Source organism: Wyeomyia smithii, chromosome 2, assembly GCF_029784165.1.
Source record: "Wyeomyia smithii strain HCP4-BCI-WySm-NY-G18 chromosome 2, ASM2978416v1, whole genome shotgun sequence".
Classification (NCBI taxonomy): domain Eukaryota; kingdom Metazoa; phylum Arthropoda; class Insecta; order Diptera; family Culicidae; genus Wyeomyia; species Wyeomyia smithii.
In genome coordinates, this window is record NC_073695.1 from 87,879,076 (window position 1) to 87,897,700 (window position 18,625).

Consider the following 18,625-nt stretch of genomic DNA (forward strand, 5'->3'; position numbering starts at 1 on the left):
GAACCGATTTTCATGAAAACTGGCATGTTTGTTTTGCTCTACAAAGGGAACAAAAGAGGGCTAATGGAAGTTGCTGTCTGTGGGAGATGAGTAGACATAACCAATTAAATGCACAAACAAGGGTAAAGAACACCCAAAAAGATAAATCGATTTAGATATATTTTATAATCACTCAAGAAATTATTAGAGTGTAGCTAATTTCATGCAACATATTCGGACTACTTCGTGATAAGGGCGAATCCTTGCTTGTTTTTCTATCTAGTTTCGCCCTAATCACGAAGTAGTCCGAATATATACACCTTGAAACTTACTAGAGGAGCTGTAAATCGGAATGATCGTGTGAAAGCGGAGTCGGGAGAAACCATTCTTTCGACGAAGCTTGCAGCGCATGGACGCGTTCAGGATGTGGAAGAAAAAATCACCACACTGTCGAGAATACCTGCTGAGAAATTCGCATTTTTCTAAAAAAATGGTGATTTTCACTACTGTTTGTCTTCTACCAACAGATCTAGGATAAAACCCAAACAATATGTTCTGTAATGCAACTCAAGAGCTTTCATTTGATATATAAAGAAAATGCGCCGTTATAAAGATGCGGGAGAAAATTCATTTTTTTCTATAACACGTTTTTGACCATTATTTTTTACCCATTGTGCGAGGAGCGTGACTCCACTATAATTTTGAGTTTTGTTGAGCTACCCGTTGTAGCTCCAGGACAATCTGGGAGGCGGCCGCACAGGCCGCGTTCCAGATGTCCGGCTCGTCGCACATCCTCCGGACAAAATTGTCCGGAGTAGTGCCAGGCCCGCTCACAGCCATCATGTTGCGCCTCGCTCTTACGAAACGGGGGCATACGAAGAAGACATGCTCTGCAGTCTCCTCCTCTTCCATGCACTCGGGACACATGGGGGACCCCGCGTGCCCGAACCTGTGCAGATATTGCCTGAAGCAACCATGGCCTGACAGGATTTGTGTCAGGTGGAAGTTCACCTCGCCATGTCGCCTCCCGACCCAGCCGGATATCTCCGGTATAAGTCGGTGCGTCCATCTGCCCTTTGTGGAATTAGACCATTCCCTCTGCCAACGGAGCATCGAGAATGACCTTCTGGTGCCTCATATGCCCCTTGTGTCACGGTGGTCGAAACACTCTCTGTCCTCCTTGATGGCGATGCTGATAGGCATCATGTCGGACAAGACACAGATTGCATCGTATGACACCGTACGATACGCACTCACAACTCTCAGGAACATGAGCCTGTAGGTGCTTTCTAGTTTACCGCGGTAACTGTTAGTACCTAGCGCTCTGGACCATACTGGCCCACCATACCTAAGTATGGACGAAACCACGCTGGCAAGAAGTCTTCGCTTGCTGCCATATACCGCTGAGCTATTGGACATCATACGAGATAGTGCTGCAATAGCCGATGAGGCCCTCTTACAGGCATAGTCGACGTGGCTCCCGAACGTGAGCTTGTCGTCTACCATAACCCCCAAGAGCTTCAACGATCGCTTTGAGGTGATGGTACAGTCTCCGACTCAGACCACCGCCTGTTGATCTGATTTACGGTTGTCCACAACCGTGGCCTTCGTCTTATGGTGCGCGAGCTCCAGTTTCCTGGAGCGCATCCAGTCCTCGACCTTCCTTATGCAATGCGCAGCCGTCAACTCGACCTCTTCGATCGACTCGCCGTAAACCTCTAGCGTTATGTCGTCTGCAAAGCCGACGATCACAACCCCTACAGGAAACTTTAGTTTCAACACCCCGTTATACATGACGTTCCACAACACCGGACCCAGGATTGAACCTTGCGGAGCCCCGGCGGTGATTAGGACGCACTTCTGACCTTCCTCTGTGTTGTAAACCAGTACTCGATTCTGGAAGTAGTTTTCCAGAATCTTGTATAGCGACACCGGTACGTGGATGCTCCTGAGCGCGAGCGCTATGGAGTCCCAACTGGCGCTATTGAACGCATTCTTCACGTCAAGCGTGACGATTGCGCAATAGCGTTTTCCCCTTCTCTTGCGCTGGAGTGCTATCTCCGCCGTCTTGGTGACGGAGGCGATGGCATCCAGCGTGGACCTGCCCTTCCGGAAGCCGAACTGGTTGCTTGCCAGACCGTTTACACCCTCTGTGTACCTCTGCTGAGGATAACCCTCTCAAGTACCTTGCCCGTCGTGTCTAGCAGGCAGATAGGCCTATATGCCGATGGGTCATCCTCTACAGTAGTCCAAGGGTTGCCCGTAGCCTCCACTTGTGCCGTTTCCGCGGCGGACCTTGAACCGTTTGGTGTGTTCTCCCGTGGAAGTAGCACAACCAACCGTTTCTTGGGGTTCCCGGGGGCCGCTTCCCCCGGGGACTGCCTCGTTCGCTTAGCGACCTGCCCTGTAGAGCAGACCGCCGCGAACGAGGGAGCGTCTGTCAGCACCTCTTTAGATGCAGTCGCCCTTCTGGTCCTAACCTCTTTCTCGGCCGCCTTCACCCGAGCTAGGAGTTCTTCGTGCTCCTTCCTGGCTTCATCAATAGTGGCCCGAAGCAGGAGGAGGCTCTGCTTCAGGCCGCCAGCGATATTTCGCCTATTCGCCGAAAACTTGATTATAGCGTCGAGTTGTTCGGACAACGCTGCCACTCTTGGCCGCGTGTCCATGCACCTTTCGACGGCCTTGACTAGCAAGGGACGCTCTACCGAGATGCCTGGTGTGGACACCGATGGATTCGCCGGTTTCCCAACTCCAGACTTCGCCCGTCCGTCTCCGCCTTCTTCTGCGGAGACCGCTGGATGCCACTTCGTGCGAAGGGATTTGGTAACCCCTCCGCACCCTTCTCTTTTTGGCTTGCTATGTTGAGTCCGACTCTGGACCAATATCAACAGTTAAGAGCAACGTTTTCTCAGAAACCTAATATAGTATTTAATCAGAATAAAAAGAAAATTTGATCATTCGTCATGAGTTGCTTGAAGAAATAACATTCGTTAGTTCTAAGGGAAGACAAACGAGGTACGATTGAATTTGCAGTGGATTATCACGTATCACATTATTTCCAAATAAGTGAAACTGCACACGTGAAAAAAATGCGAAATACAGCAAAATGTCAACCTAAAGAGAATATCATGTCTGATTGAGTAAGTGAAACTTTTGAGAATTTCTTAGTGGAATTTCGAAGAAAACAACAACTGCCGCATCTACAACGGCTAAAACTGAACTGTATTGATTGTTTACGTAGTTTTCAATCAGGTGAGTGAATTTTCAAATCATTAATTACCCGTTTGAATCTTTTTTCCACCAACTTACAGTCAAAATGGCTTCAAAATGCGCACTGGAATCGATTTCTGCTTGTGATAAGCATCAGTCTAAATCTGATGAAAAACATTATAATGTCCAACAGCTGGATTCTAAAATACTGATCGAGATATTCCCGAAACTTGCAAACGATGCCTATTTCGCCAACTATTCGTTGAAGTGGTTGATTGAACTGCGTTCTTGAGTTCAATTGAAGGATACTGATTGTGTATGCGCGAAACATAGATAGAGTTTCGGGGAAAACTGAATGCCTCTGAAAAGGTGCTACTATCCGGGTCATGTGCAAAATGCGGTACCAGTAAAAAAAATAAATGTAAAAGGACTACGACAAGTTTCACTAGGTCAGTTTAAATTCAAGGTGATCCTAGTTTTCCACTTTTTGCAACACTTTGTCAGCCTCATGGACCAACACGAACTTTCGAAGTAATCGAAGTAACGAAGTAAAACAATGATCCTGATTATTCTACCTGCGAAACCAAATCTCAGTTGGAACAATTAAATACTGTGTTAAATTTACTTAACGTTCCGAATATTCGGACAACTGTTGATTGCCCTGTGACAGAGGTTACGAATATGTTTTTAGATGCCAAACGACAAAAATATATTCTTGCCAAAACAAGATTGAAGGAGCTTTTTGCATCAATTGCATCTGGACAGGAAGATCAATTGAGGAATCATCTCTATTCTAATGAAGGCGAAAACCTTGTCAGGGAAAATGAGCTTCAGATTTTTCACAAAATTTATAAAACGGAAGAATCTAATCGTGGAAAAACAAGAATACTATCATTAATCGATGCAGAACGCTTTTCGCGTCGAGAAATTCTAGAGAATATTGGTTGTTCTCAATCGAAAATTACAAAAGCACGAACGTTTAGATTGGAAAACACTTCATGTAGTACATCTACCAAAAGTGGTTCACGGAGAAGCTTGGACATTGATAAATGCAAGCATTTTCTAACATGGTTGTACGAAAGTGGCTCGTTAGACGATTTGGCGTATGGAACAACAATAGTGCGTTATAGTTATAGGGGCAAAATCCTACATACCTTAACCGATTCTCACGGGACTGAAAAGTAATTGCATGACTTTTCAGTCCCGTGGAATCGGTCCCGTGAGAACTATCTTGAATACTGCTTTCAATTAAAAACTGAAACTTTGAGTCGCACCAGCTTGTTCAAAGTTTTAAAACTTTTGAAACCATCTCAAAGACACAGTCTTGCCGGCCTTGATAATCACTGAGGGCTTAGAAATTCTTAATCTATTGTGTGATAATAAGTTGAAAAATGATGAGGACATTTCACTGGATATTAAAACCGTTCAAAGATACCTGAAAAGTTGCTTTGTAACAAATTGCAATCAAAGCTGCAATCAAATGACCATGTTTCAGAAGTCTGCGACCATGACCATACCGAAACATGTGGTTCTTGTGCAAAGATATTCCAATTGTTCCAAACAATATGGGCTGAAATAAGCTACGAAGGAGACCCCAATACACAGTCAGAAATAAAATGGCAACAACACACACTCAAACACGCTCAGCAAAACCAAGTCAAACTAGATGCATTTTCTGCTATGCAAAGCGATCACAGCAAAGCAGTATTGATTCGAGATTGGGGACAAAAAATATTGCCCATGAAATACTTACCGTGAGGAGCAATCATCGTATTTTGGAAAAAATGTGATGAGTATTCATTTTGATGCATTCATTTTCGTCGATGCGGAAACGGAAAAACTCAGCAAGACAGTTTTTGTAACAACTCTTGATCATTGCAAACAAAATGCTGTTGAAACATTGGCATTAGCTCCTGGAGTATTGATAAAATTTTGAAATCTTTACCCTCAAATTCATTCATTATATCTTCGAATGGACAATGCAGTTTGTTATTCAGGTAAGCCATTCCAGGTGGTGTTCGTCCTTTTTTATATTTTTATATGTTCTCTTATCTATTAGCCAAATGGGTTGCAGAGTCAATCTATCAGCTATGTCAAAAATATAAAATGACTTTGTTGAGAACAGATCACAATGATCCTCAAAAAAGCAAGGATCAATGTGATAGGGAAGCAGCTGTGTGTAAATCATACATTCGAGCGTTTCTAAATGCCTCGAACAATGCAACGTGTGCGGAAGACCTGTAGAAAGGTATAATGTTTCAGGGAGGGCCACGTAATACATACATTGGTGTTTTGAAACTCCAAAACACTTGCATGACTGGAGTGAAACCCAGAGATGGGATACACGAGATCCAGTCGATAGCATTTGCTTATCCTACAATGACTTGCTGGCGATATTATAAAATAGGATGTGGCATCAACTACATTATGGAACAAGTAAATTTGAAGTTTGACGTTGACATAGTTTCGGATCATGAAAAAACGAATAACACTCGCATATTTTCTTCTTCAAAACCAAAAACCAGCGAGCCAAAACATTAAAATACTGCTGTTTGTTCAACAGAGGATGCGATTTACGATTTTGCCACGAGTTTGATTGCATCGTATGACATGAATGTTGAGCAGAATATTTTTTTTAGAATCTGCAAGCAATACGATCATTACGACAGATGAGTTTCGTGAATATTTTAAAAAAGGGTGAGCAGATGGCATGAGAGAATGCGTTCGCTTTGATCCTGACGTTAAACAGTTTATGCGAGGACTGTTTTCCTTGGGTGAGGAAACAGGAAAAAAATTTCACCGGAAGACGCTCATAAAGCAATGAGGTCGAAAGCAGCCCTGCTACTGGAATGAAGCAATTCAAACCGAATATGTATTTGTCGGTAGAACAAATAAAATCTCTATTCGCCCGATTCTCTACGTTGTATAGGCAAAATAAGCTTGAGCTGATTTACGTAAGTGAAGATGAAGTAGATGATGATAAATCAAAGTAAAAATCAGGATGATGAAATATAGAGTATATTTGGTTTTAAACTACATTAAATTTTTTAATTTCATTTTTAAGGATACATTTAAAAAAAAAACTCAACAAAAAGTATCGCGTGGCTTTGTTGGCATTCACTCATTTTCTTATTGGCTCCAAAAAACTCTCATTTTATCGCTTTACTTCGAGAGTAAGCCGTAAGTAATTATTTTACGATGTGAGCAGTTTTTGAACAAAAGATTTTTGAGAGCCTGTTTACCCAACTAACCCCTTTTCCAAAAACCTCGAACAAACATAACCTGAAAATTACAGCTCAATTGAAGATCAATGACACAAAACGGAGTAACGCTTCTCGCACAATGGGTACAAAATAATGGTCAAAAGCATGTTATAGAAAAAATGGATTTTCTCCCGCATCTTTATAACGGCGCATATTCTGTATATATCAAATGAAAGCTCTTTAGTTGCACTATAAAACGTATTGTTTGAATTTTAATTCTAGATCTGTTGGTAAAAGAAAAACAACTGTGAAAACCACCACTTTTTTAGAAAAATGCGAATTTGTCAGCATGTATTCTCGACAGCAACTTTCAATAGCCCTCTTTTTGTTCCCTTTATAGAGTGAAACAAAAATGCCAAATTTCATGAGAATCGTTTCAGTTTACTCAAAGTTATAGCCATTTTACCTTTTTAGCAGTTTTTTGACAAATCCTGAAAGTTTCAGTCTAATCGGAGAACCTCGAAACAACCTCCCTTGTAAAGGTGGCTGTGGTTCTCGCGAACTGGCTCTTAATTCGAGTTGATCGTCCTTCCGTAGTTTTTTATGATTTTTACCGTCGACACTTTCGTGAACATGGTTATTTGAACAACTGCATTAACAAACTTGATCCCCCTTGTAAGATAAGGTAAGAAAATTGCACTCCCTTCCTCCCCCATATTTCTAACGTAATTGTTAAGCGGCCCCTTTCTGCGAAGAAATATACTCTTGCATACAAGGTTTTAGATCGGTTTAGGGGTTGTTATTTGGTAACTTGTTTGCAAGTGGTTCATTCCCTTACTATATGAACGGCTGGTATGGGGCTCGCATGATATATGTAGGGGATTCTGGGTACTTAATTTGCGAGATATATGGAAGCTTCCCTAGTAATATGGTATTTAGAATATTTTTCGAATCGAATATCTTCAAACTCGTCAGTTCATTGTTTTGAATCATTTACTCTGGAATACATTAACAAACCAGTAGTTGAAAAAGTAATTTTATAGTACAAGCATACTGGACATGACTGGACTCATATCGAAATACTGTCGTAAGTTGATCTGGTAAAATATATTAAATTGTCAAATCATTCACTTTTGACGCATTTTTCTGAAAGTAATGTGGCGGCCGAAAAGAGATTCCAAGTGTAACTGGGGTTAATCAACGCCCTCTGGATATCATCTCGGTTCAGGAAATACTCATATAAGGAGGGATTTGATCAATTTTGGCTGTTTCCGGAAATTACTTTTTGGATTACAAAATGACATCTGCTGTCGATTTCTGGCCTCTATGCATCATCTCGATTACGGAAACACCCATACTGCTGTTCCAAGCATAGTTGTCCCAGCGTGCATAAGGTTTGTGTAGAACATGGGACTACTATGATTGGAACGGCAGCATATTGGATGGTGTATTAAGCCTTGTTTACAGCTCTGATTGATCGAAATTTCCGTTAAAAACAAGGCTGGACAATTTTCATGACGCTCTCGATGTTTTAAGTGTTTCCTCTATCCCAAAAAGTGATGATATCAATACTCAATGAGAAACATACATGTGCGGAAGAAGGAAAGATTCGGCAGCAAAAGAAAACAAATCTTCAGCAAAGTCAACTCTATATTTCTGAACGAAATTTCCTGATTCTTAATTTGTCTACATGACATGAGACAAAAGCGGGTTTGGCAGGGTGTTCTCTGTTACAGTGAAAGGTGTAATACACGGGTCTTCGGCGTCAAGGCACTTTACTGTTAGAATGCAGAGACAATCAGTGAAGTGTAGACTCTCCAGAAACATAAGGATTATTCAGCATGGTGGATGTTCTCTGATGAATTTTACGCACATTGTTTTTCAAAGCCTTAAGCTGGAATATACTGTCGTAACCCTGTCAAAAAACTTATTTACGTTGTAAAATGCTGGCTACCACGCTCACACCACCTCCTAAATTTCTAAAATTCGGAGTTCTATATAACTGCCTTAGGACATTGTTATTAGAGGTTTTAGTATTGTTAAAACGTACAATTTGTTTGCTTGTATGTTGCTCTATTGTTAAAGTGGTAACAACAACGACCAATGATAAAAGCTAACGATAATTGCAGTTACAATAGCGAATATTACTGACAACAATATCACCTACGAAGCACTAGAAACAAAAAGACAATAGAAATAAATAACTGATTAAATAAGATGAATAATTAATTGAAATTACTAAAAATAAATAAAAATCAATGAAAATAAAATCCATCGTTATGAGAATATTATCTACTATCAGTAAGATAATATTCATATTCATTGTAATCCTGGTATTAGAAACGACTATCCATTCAATCATGTCAGGGCGTTATTGTGATCTGAAATAAATACACCAACGTGTTATTTTAAACACTGAGAAGTGAGTATTTATTCATTCCTATCATTACTCTTAGGGAAATCAAACGTAACAAGAATCACGATGGCTGTGGATTTCACGGGCAGCTATCTTCGTGGAAAATGATTCCAACATCATCAAAAAAATATTCTTTACAACTTGTTTTCAACAGCAATAGTTTCGGAACAGTTCATAAGTGTGTACTCCTACTGACTAGAAATGGACCAGTTCAGGCATCGCGAGTAAAACCAGTAAACATCCTTCGACGATTAGTTGCAATATAACGTTTTGGTTTTTTTAGCTCTTCATTGTTTTCTTAATACACACCTGCTTTTACTCACCACTCTGGAACAGAATGGTGAATATCTGTAGTGGTTTATTCTAGCTTCTATACTCCTCTGTTTTACAGTTTCATTCGCGCCTTGGTAAAATTTATATACAAATCAATAATAGATTATTGTAAAATAATGTACAAGGTATTTGTTTTCTCACTTGAAGTACGTTGCTAAATGTTATATCCACATACAAGATTTATTAAAATATGTGTTAATACTTCCTTCAAAAATATTTCAATTTACTCTACATCCGTTCGCTACCAACAATTTGGTTTTAATTTGATATTCCTTCTTCTGTTTTGCAAACAATTCGTGTTAGTTGCTACTTACCTATCACTTTATAGATATAAACAGTAATTCGTTTCTAGGACATATGTTTCACTGCCGTTCGGTAAATGATATTAAAATTTGTGGTTCGTCTGTTCCACCTTCAAGTAGCCCGTTTCGTTTAGTTCAAAACTGCAAATGGATTTCTTCTTTGTTCTGACAAACTGGGTCGATCGGTTATTGAATAACATTCTATCTACGTCATTATGGAACGGGAGAGGTGCGCCTGGGAGTACTCATTTTTACTATGCAAAGGTTGACTATTATTCGGGTTTCGCATTAGCTTCAAATTCAATCTCGATACGAAACTGACTTCATTTCGCAAAAGTAGTCTGACGGCTAAAGAGTAATTCCTACTATCCTATAGAAGAGAGTGAAATCTTTGATCATGTTTTGCTCTGTTTTATTTGTTATTTGTTTATTCAACTTGTATGGTTACTAATTTGCATGCACGTATACAAGCCTCCTACCAGCGGGGGAAGGTGGCTTTCATTCCAGCAATCAAACAATCGCTTTAGCATTACTCGCAGATTTTCACTTTTTTTTCAATAGGCTATTGTTTCGTTTGGTAGAGAAATTTGTAAGTTCTAGGACATGGCTTAGGAGGCTACTCATTGTTTAATTGTCATGCACAACAACATTACAAACTCGAACTCTAATCAAATGTTTGTTTTGGTCTGCTAAATGCCTTTCTAGTAATGAATCATAGGCTGCACTCGAAGATGGTGATGACGAAAATTACGATTGAGTGGTGCATGGGACTCACACAATCGTTTAAAGGTCAAATCAAAATATGTACAACGCGCGGGTTTTAGTGTTGCATCCAATTAAGCAGTTGTAACTTGTGCTTTTATAGTCGGCGATATAAAAAATCTCTGATTTAAAAACGAAGAAAATTTTATCATAAATACATCCTGCCGTTCCCAACAAAGGTTTACTACCGGTGGTCAAATCTTAGTTAACCAATGTGTCGTATCATTTCGTATCACTGCTCTAACAATAACAGCCTTCTGAAAAACATTACCAATACAAACCTCCATGACGTTACCAACATCGGTTGATACTATATAAGTGTAGTGGTTTAGAGCCACTTAACACATTGAAATACGCTAGAGTATCCAGGTTTCAAACTTAATCAAAAATTGTGCTAGTTCTGCACAATATTGATGTTGTTATCATATGTTATTGCCTGGAAAAGGCAATTGCAGTTTGAGATTTAGTTATGTTACAAGCACAGAAATAAATAGGTTTAATTAATTACCATGAAAATGAGAATCACAAAATGAGACATCAATACGATAAGATTGGATTGAAAATATGAAGAATTGCTTCTTAAAAAATTGGTAATACACAAATTATCCCAACAGTTCATCCCTATTGAATCTGAATGTTTTGCAAACGAGTTTCAATTATAACTAAAAATTCTATAATTGAAATGTTAGGCTCCGTCATAAAATTCCATATTGATATTTTCTTTTTACCAAAGAAGGAAGTTTCTTCCTGGGTAAAACTTTGCTCAGAAAAAAATCTATTTGCGTTAGTTATTAAATGGCTAGGTTTGAGGCATAACTTTATTAAAATATGCGCAGTCCGGAATAAACTTTCAAGAAAAAAAAATTAAATTGAGTATGAGCGAAATACCTACGTTAACATTTTTGTAAATTTGAAGCCGCGAACCGTAACGTTTTCAAAAAATGTAATTTGTATGTTTAGAGAAGTTCAAATTCCAATGTCCAATAAATAAAACTTGTTGTTTGTTATGTTCAGTATATAATGTATGAAACGTGTTTTGGCGTGATTTCTTTTCAAATTGAGCTCTGATTCTATTGTAATAGTTATACAGTTGCAGTAATGCAATCCGTACGGAAAAGGTAACGTGAAAAAGGTGTTTAAACGAATGATTTACCTTTTCACCATTGAAATATTCTGTCTTCTGTTCTGTTTCTTCTGTCTTCTGGGAGTGAAACTAAACAAGGCAACTGAAGTTGATTGCTGGTCTCTGAGAATCATCACGATTCCGTTGATAATCAAATGTGGGATGGCCATTAGAAACTTGTTTCTAGAAACCGCAAATTGCCAATGCCAGTTCCGAAAATACCTATATTGGGTGGTATTTGGACCTTTCTACAGTCGTGTAAAGTTAAACCATTTTTATGTTACTTTTTAAAGAAAAAAGCCACCGTAAAATGAATTGAGCATGATCATTTTGCTTAGTTCTCTGCCGTTCTACGCATATTTGTCTCATGTTCCAAATCATGCAAACGAGAAAAACTATGTTAAAGTTTTAGGGGGCTTTTAGGCAGTTTAACCTTGCAATAGACTGTTTTCAATAAATCTAGTTGAATGTTTAACACTCTTTTCCATAAAAATAACCAATGGGACAATAATGTCGAGAAATTTGCCTTCCAACAGGTTAATTCTACGCATATCAGTCCCACCACGTGCATTCGATGTTTCCCAATACATAGTTCGTTTTGGGGATACAAGGCTGTTTATTTTTCACGAAAATGATCACGCTATCGTGTTATAAAGAAAGCAGGTGATGATAGTCGAGATGAAAGTCTAGTCAATTAAATAAGTATCAGATGACTTACCATTACAAAGGAGAATTGTTTTTTCAGATTGCTCATATTTGAACATTGTTAGGCTTTCACCATTTTGGCCACACACAAAACACAGTTCATATAACTTTCAGTTAGTATATTTCTCATGCGTTTATCTTCTTATGCTCGAACAGGAAAGGCATTCAGATTACAAACCAGCACACAAAGTTTAGATATTCCGAATAAAAATATGAATGTACCGCATTTTAATAATCAAGCAAAGTGATTTTCGGTACCGAATATCTGACACCCGTAATGTAGCCAAACGTTGTAAGGAGAAGTTTTATTGCTCTGTAGCATTTCTCAAGTGTTGAATATGGGAATTAGTGATTAGTGGGATCGATTAGAATAGAAAAAATCTAGTGGGACAAATATGTGTGGAAAATCATCGATGGGACAAACAGATTTGGTATGGTTTTTCAAGACTTTCGGAACAAACAATGTTATTTTTGAGAGTTTTTCAAAAATATACATGAAAATAGACTCATTGGTGATCAAAAACGAAAATCGACCAGAAGTAACATGGGACAACTATGCGTAGAACGGCAGTTCTCCTCTACAATGAAATCTAATGAGACGATATGCAGATTTTTTTTGCCCAAAAATGTTTGCTGGTGTCCAAGGAACACGTCAAAGGGAAAATAAAGGTTTTATGTTTACTAAAAGTTGTACTTGAATTTACAAAGCAACTTGAAATAAAAAAAAATCATGACTTTTAATGCTTAAATCGCTCCACAATCTATGTTCTAACCAATAGAATGGCCTTTCTCCCAGCTCCAGCGCACCAAATCAAATCATGGATTTTTCATTTTAGATTTAGAGATAAGGCTGATACAAATTTTGAATAGCTTTTATGTCCACGGTTATCAAATTAGCTAAGAGAAGGGCAAAAAATAAATAACACTGAGCAGAAAAAACAGGAATAGCTTTAAAAAAAATTGTGTGCAAGTTACGACGTTTGTAACTTGCACGCAAAAGTGTGTTGAAAAATATAACATTATTATCATTATTAACCCATTCCCCGCGGATGACGCCATATGGCATCACCTGACATATAAACTTTGATAACAGTTTAACAACTGTACTTGAAATTTCTAACGATGAAATCATTCTAAGCAGTTAGAGAACAGATTAATCTTCAACATGCAATATAGTTTGTGCAAATTATGCATGCGGTTGCTGAGTAATAAGAGTTTGAATGTCATTTTTCGATGTAAAAACTGATTTCTCGCCGCGAGGATAGGGTTAATCATTTGGCTTGCCTTTTGATGACACTTTCACTGTCACTGGACTTGTTTGTTGCTAAATTTGGCATATACGTTGTCAAAAAGTCAATAATATTAACAAAACGGCTTGACAGCTTTTTCTTCCTCCCCCTCCAATTTTCAACATCTTTGAAAGGGGGGGGGGGGTGACATAAAATTAAAATGAAATTTGTATCTGCCTTAATTGAACATAAAAAGTCATGATTTTGCATATTTAATGTAGTTTATAATATTATGATAATATCTCAATTAGTAGTAATCAGATTCCTATTATTTTTCTTCAAATGCCTTTTCTGAACATCAATGAACGTTTTTATTTGTAATGAACATACATGTCACGCCTTATTATTATATTTTTTTTAAAAGCGAATTGAATTGGTGGGTAAACTATAGAATTCTGAAACGGATGGAATCCTAACAATGAGAGTCAATGCATTACGGAATTCCATTTTTATATTGAATTCTCTCTTCGCGTTTAAAAAAAATAATATTTTGCTGTATGACGCTTATTGAAAGAAAATGTACGAATTGTCAATTTGTAGATAAACTCAAATATTTATATTTTCTGTGCGAGCATGTTTTATGCCTCGTGGAATTTATATTGTTTTGGAAACAATAATAATTATAAGCATTTGTCTCTTTGATATGGTGTTCATCACTAACGTAAAATGAAATTCAAATTGATGAAAATTGTGCGAAATAATTATCCTTTGTTTTTTCAAATGAAAGAACCGATCTGCATACCACCCTTGAATTACTTCTGTTCAACTGATTCATTGCATGCAATGCCGCTCAGTCCGTGAGGAATGGTATTGTATCGAACCTTTCGTCAAATGTTCTGTGCAAGCTGCATACATACTGAATTCGAACAAAGTTGTTAACTGTTGGTAAATCAGGAAAATAGGAAAATTCAAATGGTTAAAGAGGTTAATCTTCGAGTACAGCAATTTCAAACTAATCATCGTGATTATCAAAAACTGAGTAGCGTGTGCCGAAGTTTCTTCTGCAACAAGTTCAAGAATTCCGTTCGAGTAAATGTTTAGAGCTTGAGAATCTACTAACAATCCTTCGATTGCTGTTGGTTTTGCTTCTGTCGCGACGATCAAATGGTTTTTTTTTTGGTTTGTTTCCTTCAAGCACATCGTTCTACAATTTGCCGAATGTGAATGTTCCACAGTTCGAACGCAATTTGGGCACTCACTGCAACTCATGCTTTCCCTGGCCAAATGGTTGGCTCAGACGAATTGTTAGGGGCTCTACGGGAAGAAGACCATGTCATGGGGCTTCGAGCTGTCCGCTAGGAACTGGTAAACTGGGCATGGAAACGAATTCGATTTTTACATACTGCCTAGACTTACTCTGTACAATTATTAGAAACGATATAAAAACAACGCTTTCGTGTTCTAGCGAAAAGTGAAGCCGGAAATGACCCAATGGTCGTCTTCGTCTAGTGAAACTCGTCTGGGATTGTCCCGCAGGACGGGGAAAGTCAACCGGTTTTTGTTTGCCAGCCGCGTGCTTACGTACAAATGTGGCATTGCTTATAACCCTGTTAAATTCAGCTTTAAGTAATTTTACCGTTTCGTTTCGTTTAGTAGTCCTGTTGCAACGAGTGTAACATATTAATATAATATTTTCACTCATTTACTTGTTCAGTTCTCCAATGTTTATCCTTTAGTTTACTATTAAGGTGTATTAATTTCATTTCATTAACCACTATGAACAGTTTAAGTCTGGCATGCTTCTTTCTTATGTTTTTTTTATTACGCTAAATTGTTTGTCATTTTTAGAATTGTTTGGTTTACTATTATTCTTTCCCCTTCTAGTTATTACGTTTACATTTGACTGATTGCCCAGTTCGGCAGCTTACCATGGGCCTACGTTTGCGATTCACAGAATAAACGTTCTTCGTGTTGACGTTGAAGAATGCTTAACAACAGACCATATTCTAGAAACGAGCATCTTATATACTGCCGTGAGTTTCGTTGAACAATTGGTTATCCAACGCTCTCTACAAAGGGTATGTGTGCAATTCACAGTGGTTACTTACACTTGATTAATTTGTTGCTGTTTGCTTTATTTTCGATTTCACCTGGCCATTTGTTTTTGGTATTTCGTCTAAGCTACCTCATTAAAACTAGGATTCGTTTTACTGATCTTGGTTTTGTTCTTTTGTTTTCTTTCACTAATTTCTATCCTCTAGTTAGATCAGTAAAATACGCTATCATTTTGTAAACTCGTTTTACACCTAGGAGAAAATTCATCTTACTTCGATTTTGACTAGTTTCTCGAAACATCCATTTATTGTTATTAATTAATCTGGTATTTGTCGTTTTTTCTCTTTTTCTTGCTTTCAGTTTGCATTTATTTTCTTAAAAAGGTTTAGTCAATAAACAACGATAAAGCTTTTTTTTTAAGAACATACACTAATAATTTTCACAGATCTATATGGAAGATTATACAGTATCCGAAATTGGAACCAAGATGACTAGAACCGAAGTTATGTAAGGACCAGTCGAATCTGGATGGAATAGCGAATGTTGCTTGATTAATCGATTTGATGGTTCCACACTGCAAGTGTTATAGTCAGACGAAATTCAAAAATAATTTATGGGAACAATTCTTGGTATGATTTTGGTAATGTTAGAAAAATTAATCTTAAATATGAATGTATAAGTTAACTAAACGGACATTCACAAACCTTAGACGCGATGCTTTTGGATTCTACCCAAACTTGCGGTAAGCAAACAAAAAATTATTCACTTAGCAAGAGAAGTGTAAAATAATGATAAGGTCTACTATGTCAGTGGAATTGAAATAAAATTGAATTTTTTATAACAGCTCCCATAGCATAAATGTGTTTTTCGTTTCCTATACACCGGTACTGATTCGCAGTAAAGTTTTTTTTTGCGCTCACAATTGATATGTGATTTTTTTCTATTTTTTCTCTACTCTGTTTTCGCTGATCTACTCTTAAGTTATTATATTACTTGTTGTTTGTCTGCATTATCTACACTTTGGAAAACAGGTTATGCATAAGCATCCGCCCCGTGGGAAAGAACATCCATATATGGTGATATATCGAAGTTTTTTAACAGTGAGTACCGTAATAGTAAAAACCATTAAAGTTGAGTTTCGTTAAAGCTGTTTCCCACTTTGACCGGTTTACCGGTTACATTCCATTATATATCATGAAACGGATGCTGATTGGGATAATCTTCCTGTTTGTGGTCTAAATTTTATTTGCTAAATTTTATCGCTACCCTAAAGTTTCACCTTACGAGTTTGTTTGGTTTGGTTGGTTTTTACTACGAAATTGTTTCTCTAACCGTATTTCATACTGGGTTCGATAAGAATTTCATCTCAATCATGGGAAGAATAACGCTGTACATTTATAGGTAATTTCTGTAGCTACATTAAAGTGTGATTTGATAACGATGGTGACGACGGCAAACAGGCGCGTCCTGGTTCCCTAACCATGCGAGAGGAGGGTAAAGCTGGGGGATGGTTTGCAGACGCCGCGCGTATCGGTTTGCGTGACAGCAGAAGCGTTCTGCCTACAAACGACCAAAACACACACAAATACCGCAGGACAGACTGGTGGTTTGATGCTGCCACTGCTGCTACTGCTGCTGCGACTCATCTGGAAAATTGTCCACCGAACATTAGAGCCATTTTCGCATAACGCCGATGGGCCTCCGTGGACTTCTGCTGGCGTTCGAGGGAAAAGTGAGCTCACTCAAATCGGCTGTGGCCGTCCTGCGTTTCGGCTATCTGCGGGGAAGGTTGAGGCCTCCGGAATCTATTAGGACTTTTTTCTCTCTCGCAGGGGAATGTCGTCCTCCTGACATCATTGGTTCGCCGACGTGTAGCTCTGCAGGGAGACGAGAATAAAATTTTAATTAGTAACTTTCTATGGTCGGTTAACGGGCGTGTGATTTTGATATAAAATGGATTTTTGATATAGAGTGTGTGAGAGAGAGGTGTGGACAAAACGTGGCCAATTAGTTTGATGAAAGTTTTGCAACTCGAGAGATAAATTTTGGCTCTGTGATTATGATCTGGCAAACGGCCAAAATAGATGCTATTTATTTTTCACTCAGAATGTGTGGAGCTTGTATTTACATGTGAATGTACAACGTGAGTAATAACAATCTGTTTTAGGAATAATGTTTACAGCTAGAAAAAGAGAGGAAGAAAAAAGATTTCGAGCTAAGAATGAAACTACCGAAAAACAGAATGTTGTACTGATTTTCCTTGAGTGATGAGCGGTGAGATTGAGTGCTCTACTTTAAGATTTAGAGTGTAAACAAAGTAACGCCTATGAACGCAAAACATCTAGAAGAAAACCCAAACGGAAACGTATAAGAAGATAAATATAAGAAAAAGTTTGGTTTATGGACAGAGATGTTGTTTGAGCTTTCAGTTGTACAATGGATGTGACATTTTAAACTATTCCAAACAATTCGATAACTATGAGTCATTTACACTCAAAGAACGATAGTATAGTTTATCGAAAATCGATAACCAACAGACCAACATTTAAAGATGCGTGCTGAAATATATCCCGGTTCTCTATCCCGGGGAACCGCTATCACGCTTGTTTTTGTAATATCACTCTGCTGGGTATAACGAACCACACTTTGTAGCTATCACGCACAGCCACTCACTTGCGTTATCCGTACCGTACCTTCGTGCGGGTATCGATACGGCTATAAATCAATACCATTCCCGGAACCGTACGCACCCAGTAAGAGGAAAGAAAAAGACCCAAGCTAAAGTCACTTGTCGACTTTAGTTTGTGACTTTTTCGCTTGATGAGGGACTACACACCGCTGGAATCTTTCGAAACCTTGTTTTTGTTCATTTTCTAGTATATTTTGCAACACACACACCACAACCTGTGCTGCTACGAGATAGGAAGCTTTTAAAAAATCTAATCTTGATAAATTACAGTGCTTGACATCGCTGAATAGTACCCACGTATCTGGAGAATGCTCATTATGGGCCTACCAAGCTTCTTGTTTTTTGGTAGGACAGTAAAGGAGCGTAAAATTATTTAAGATTACCCTTTGTCCCGATGACGAGATATTACGATTAAATATCTTCGTTTGATCACATGCCAGACAATGATAATTTATATATAGCAAATAAGAACAGAGAATTGACACGCACACAGGATGGAAGGATTCATATTTTCCGGATGATCATGCATTTCATGAAACTGGAAAAAAGACTGAACTGAGTATTGTCTTTAGTCTATTGGAACATTTTGATTTCATCACGCTTTTTTAAAACATTGTAA

The 18,625-nt window shown here is 38.3% G+C and overlaps 1 protein-coding gene across 10 annotated transcripts in view; it reads right to left on the reverse strand.

Annotated features, from left to right (window-relative positions):
* Positions 1–8,795: 8,795 nt before the first annotated feature.
* Positions 8,796–18,625, reverse strand: part of LOC129725472 (potassium voltage-gated channel protein Shal) — a 520,683-nt gene continuing 510,853 nt past the window's right edge. For all 10 annotated transcript variants that reach the window (XM_055681351.1, XM_055681350.1, XM_055681348.1 and 7 more), the window contains one exon: positions 8,796–17,194. In XM_055681351.1, coding sequence (XP_055537326.1) covers positions 17,171–17,194 — 24 coding nt within the window. In that variant the 3' untranslated portion in view covers positions 8,796–17,170. The remainder of the gene's footprint in view (positions 17,195–18,625) is intronic.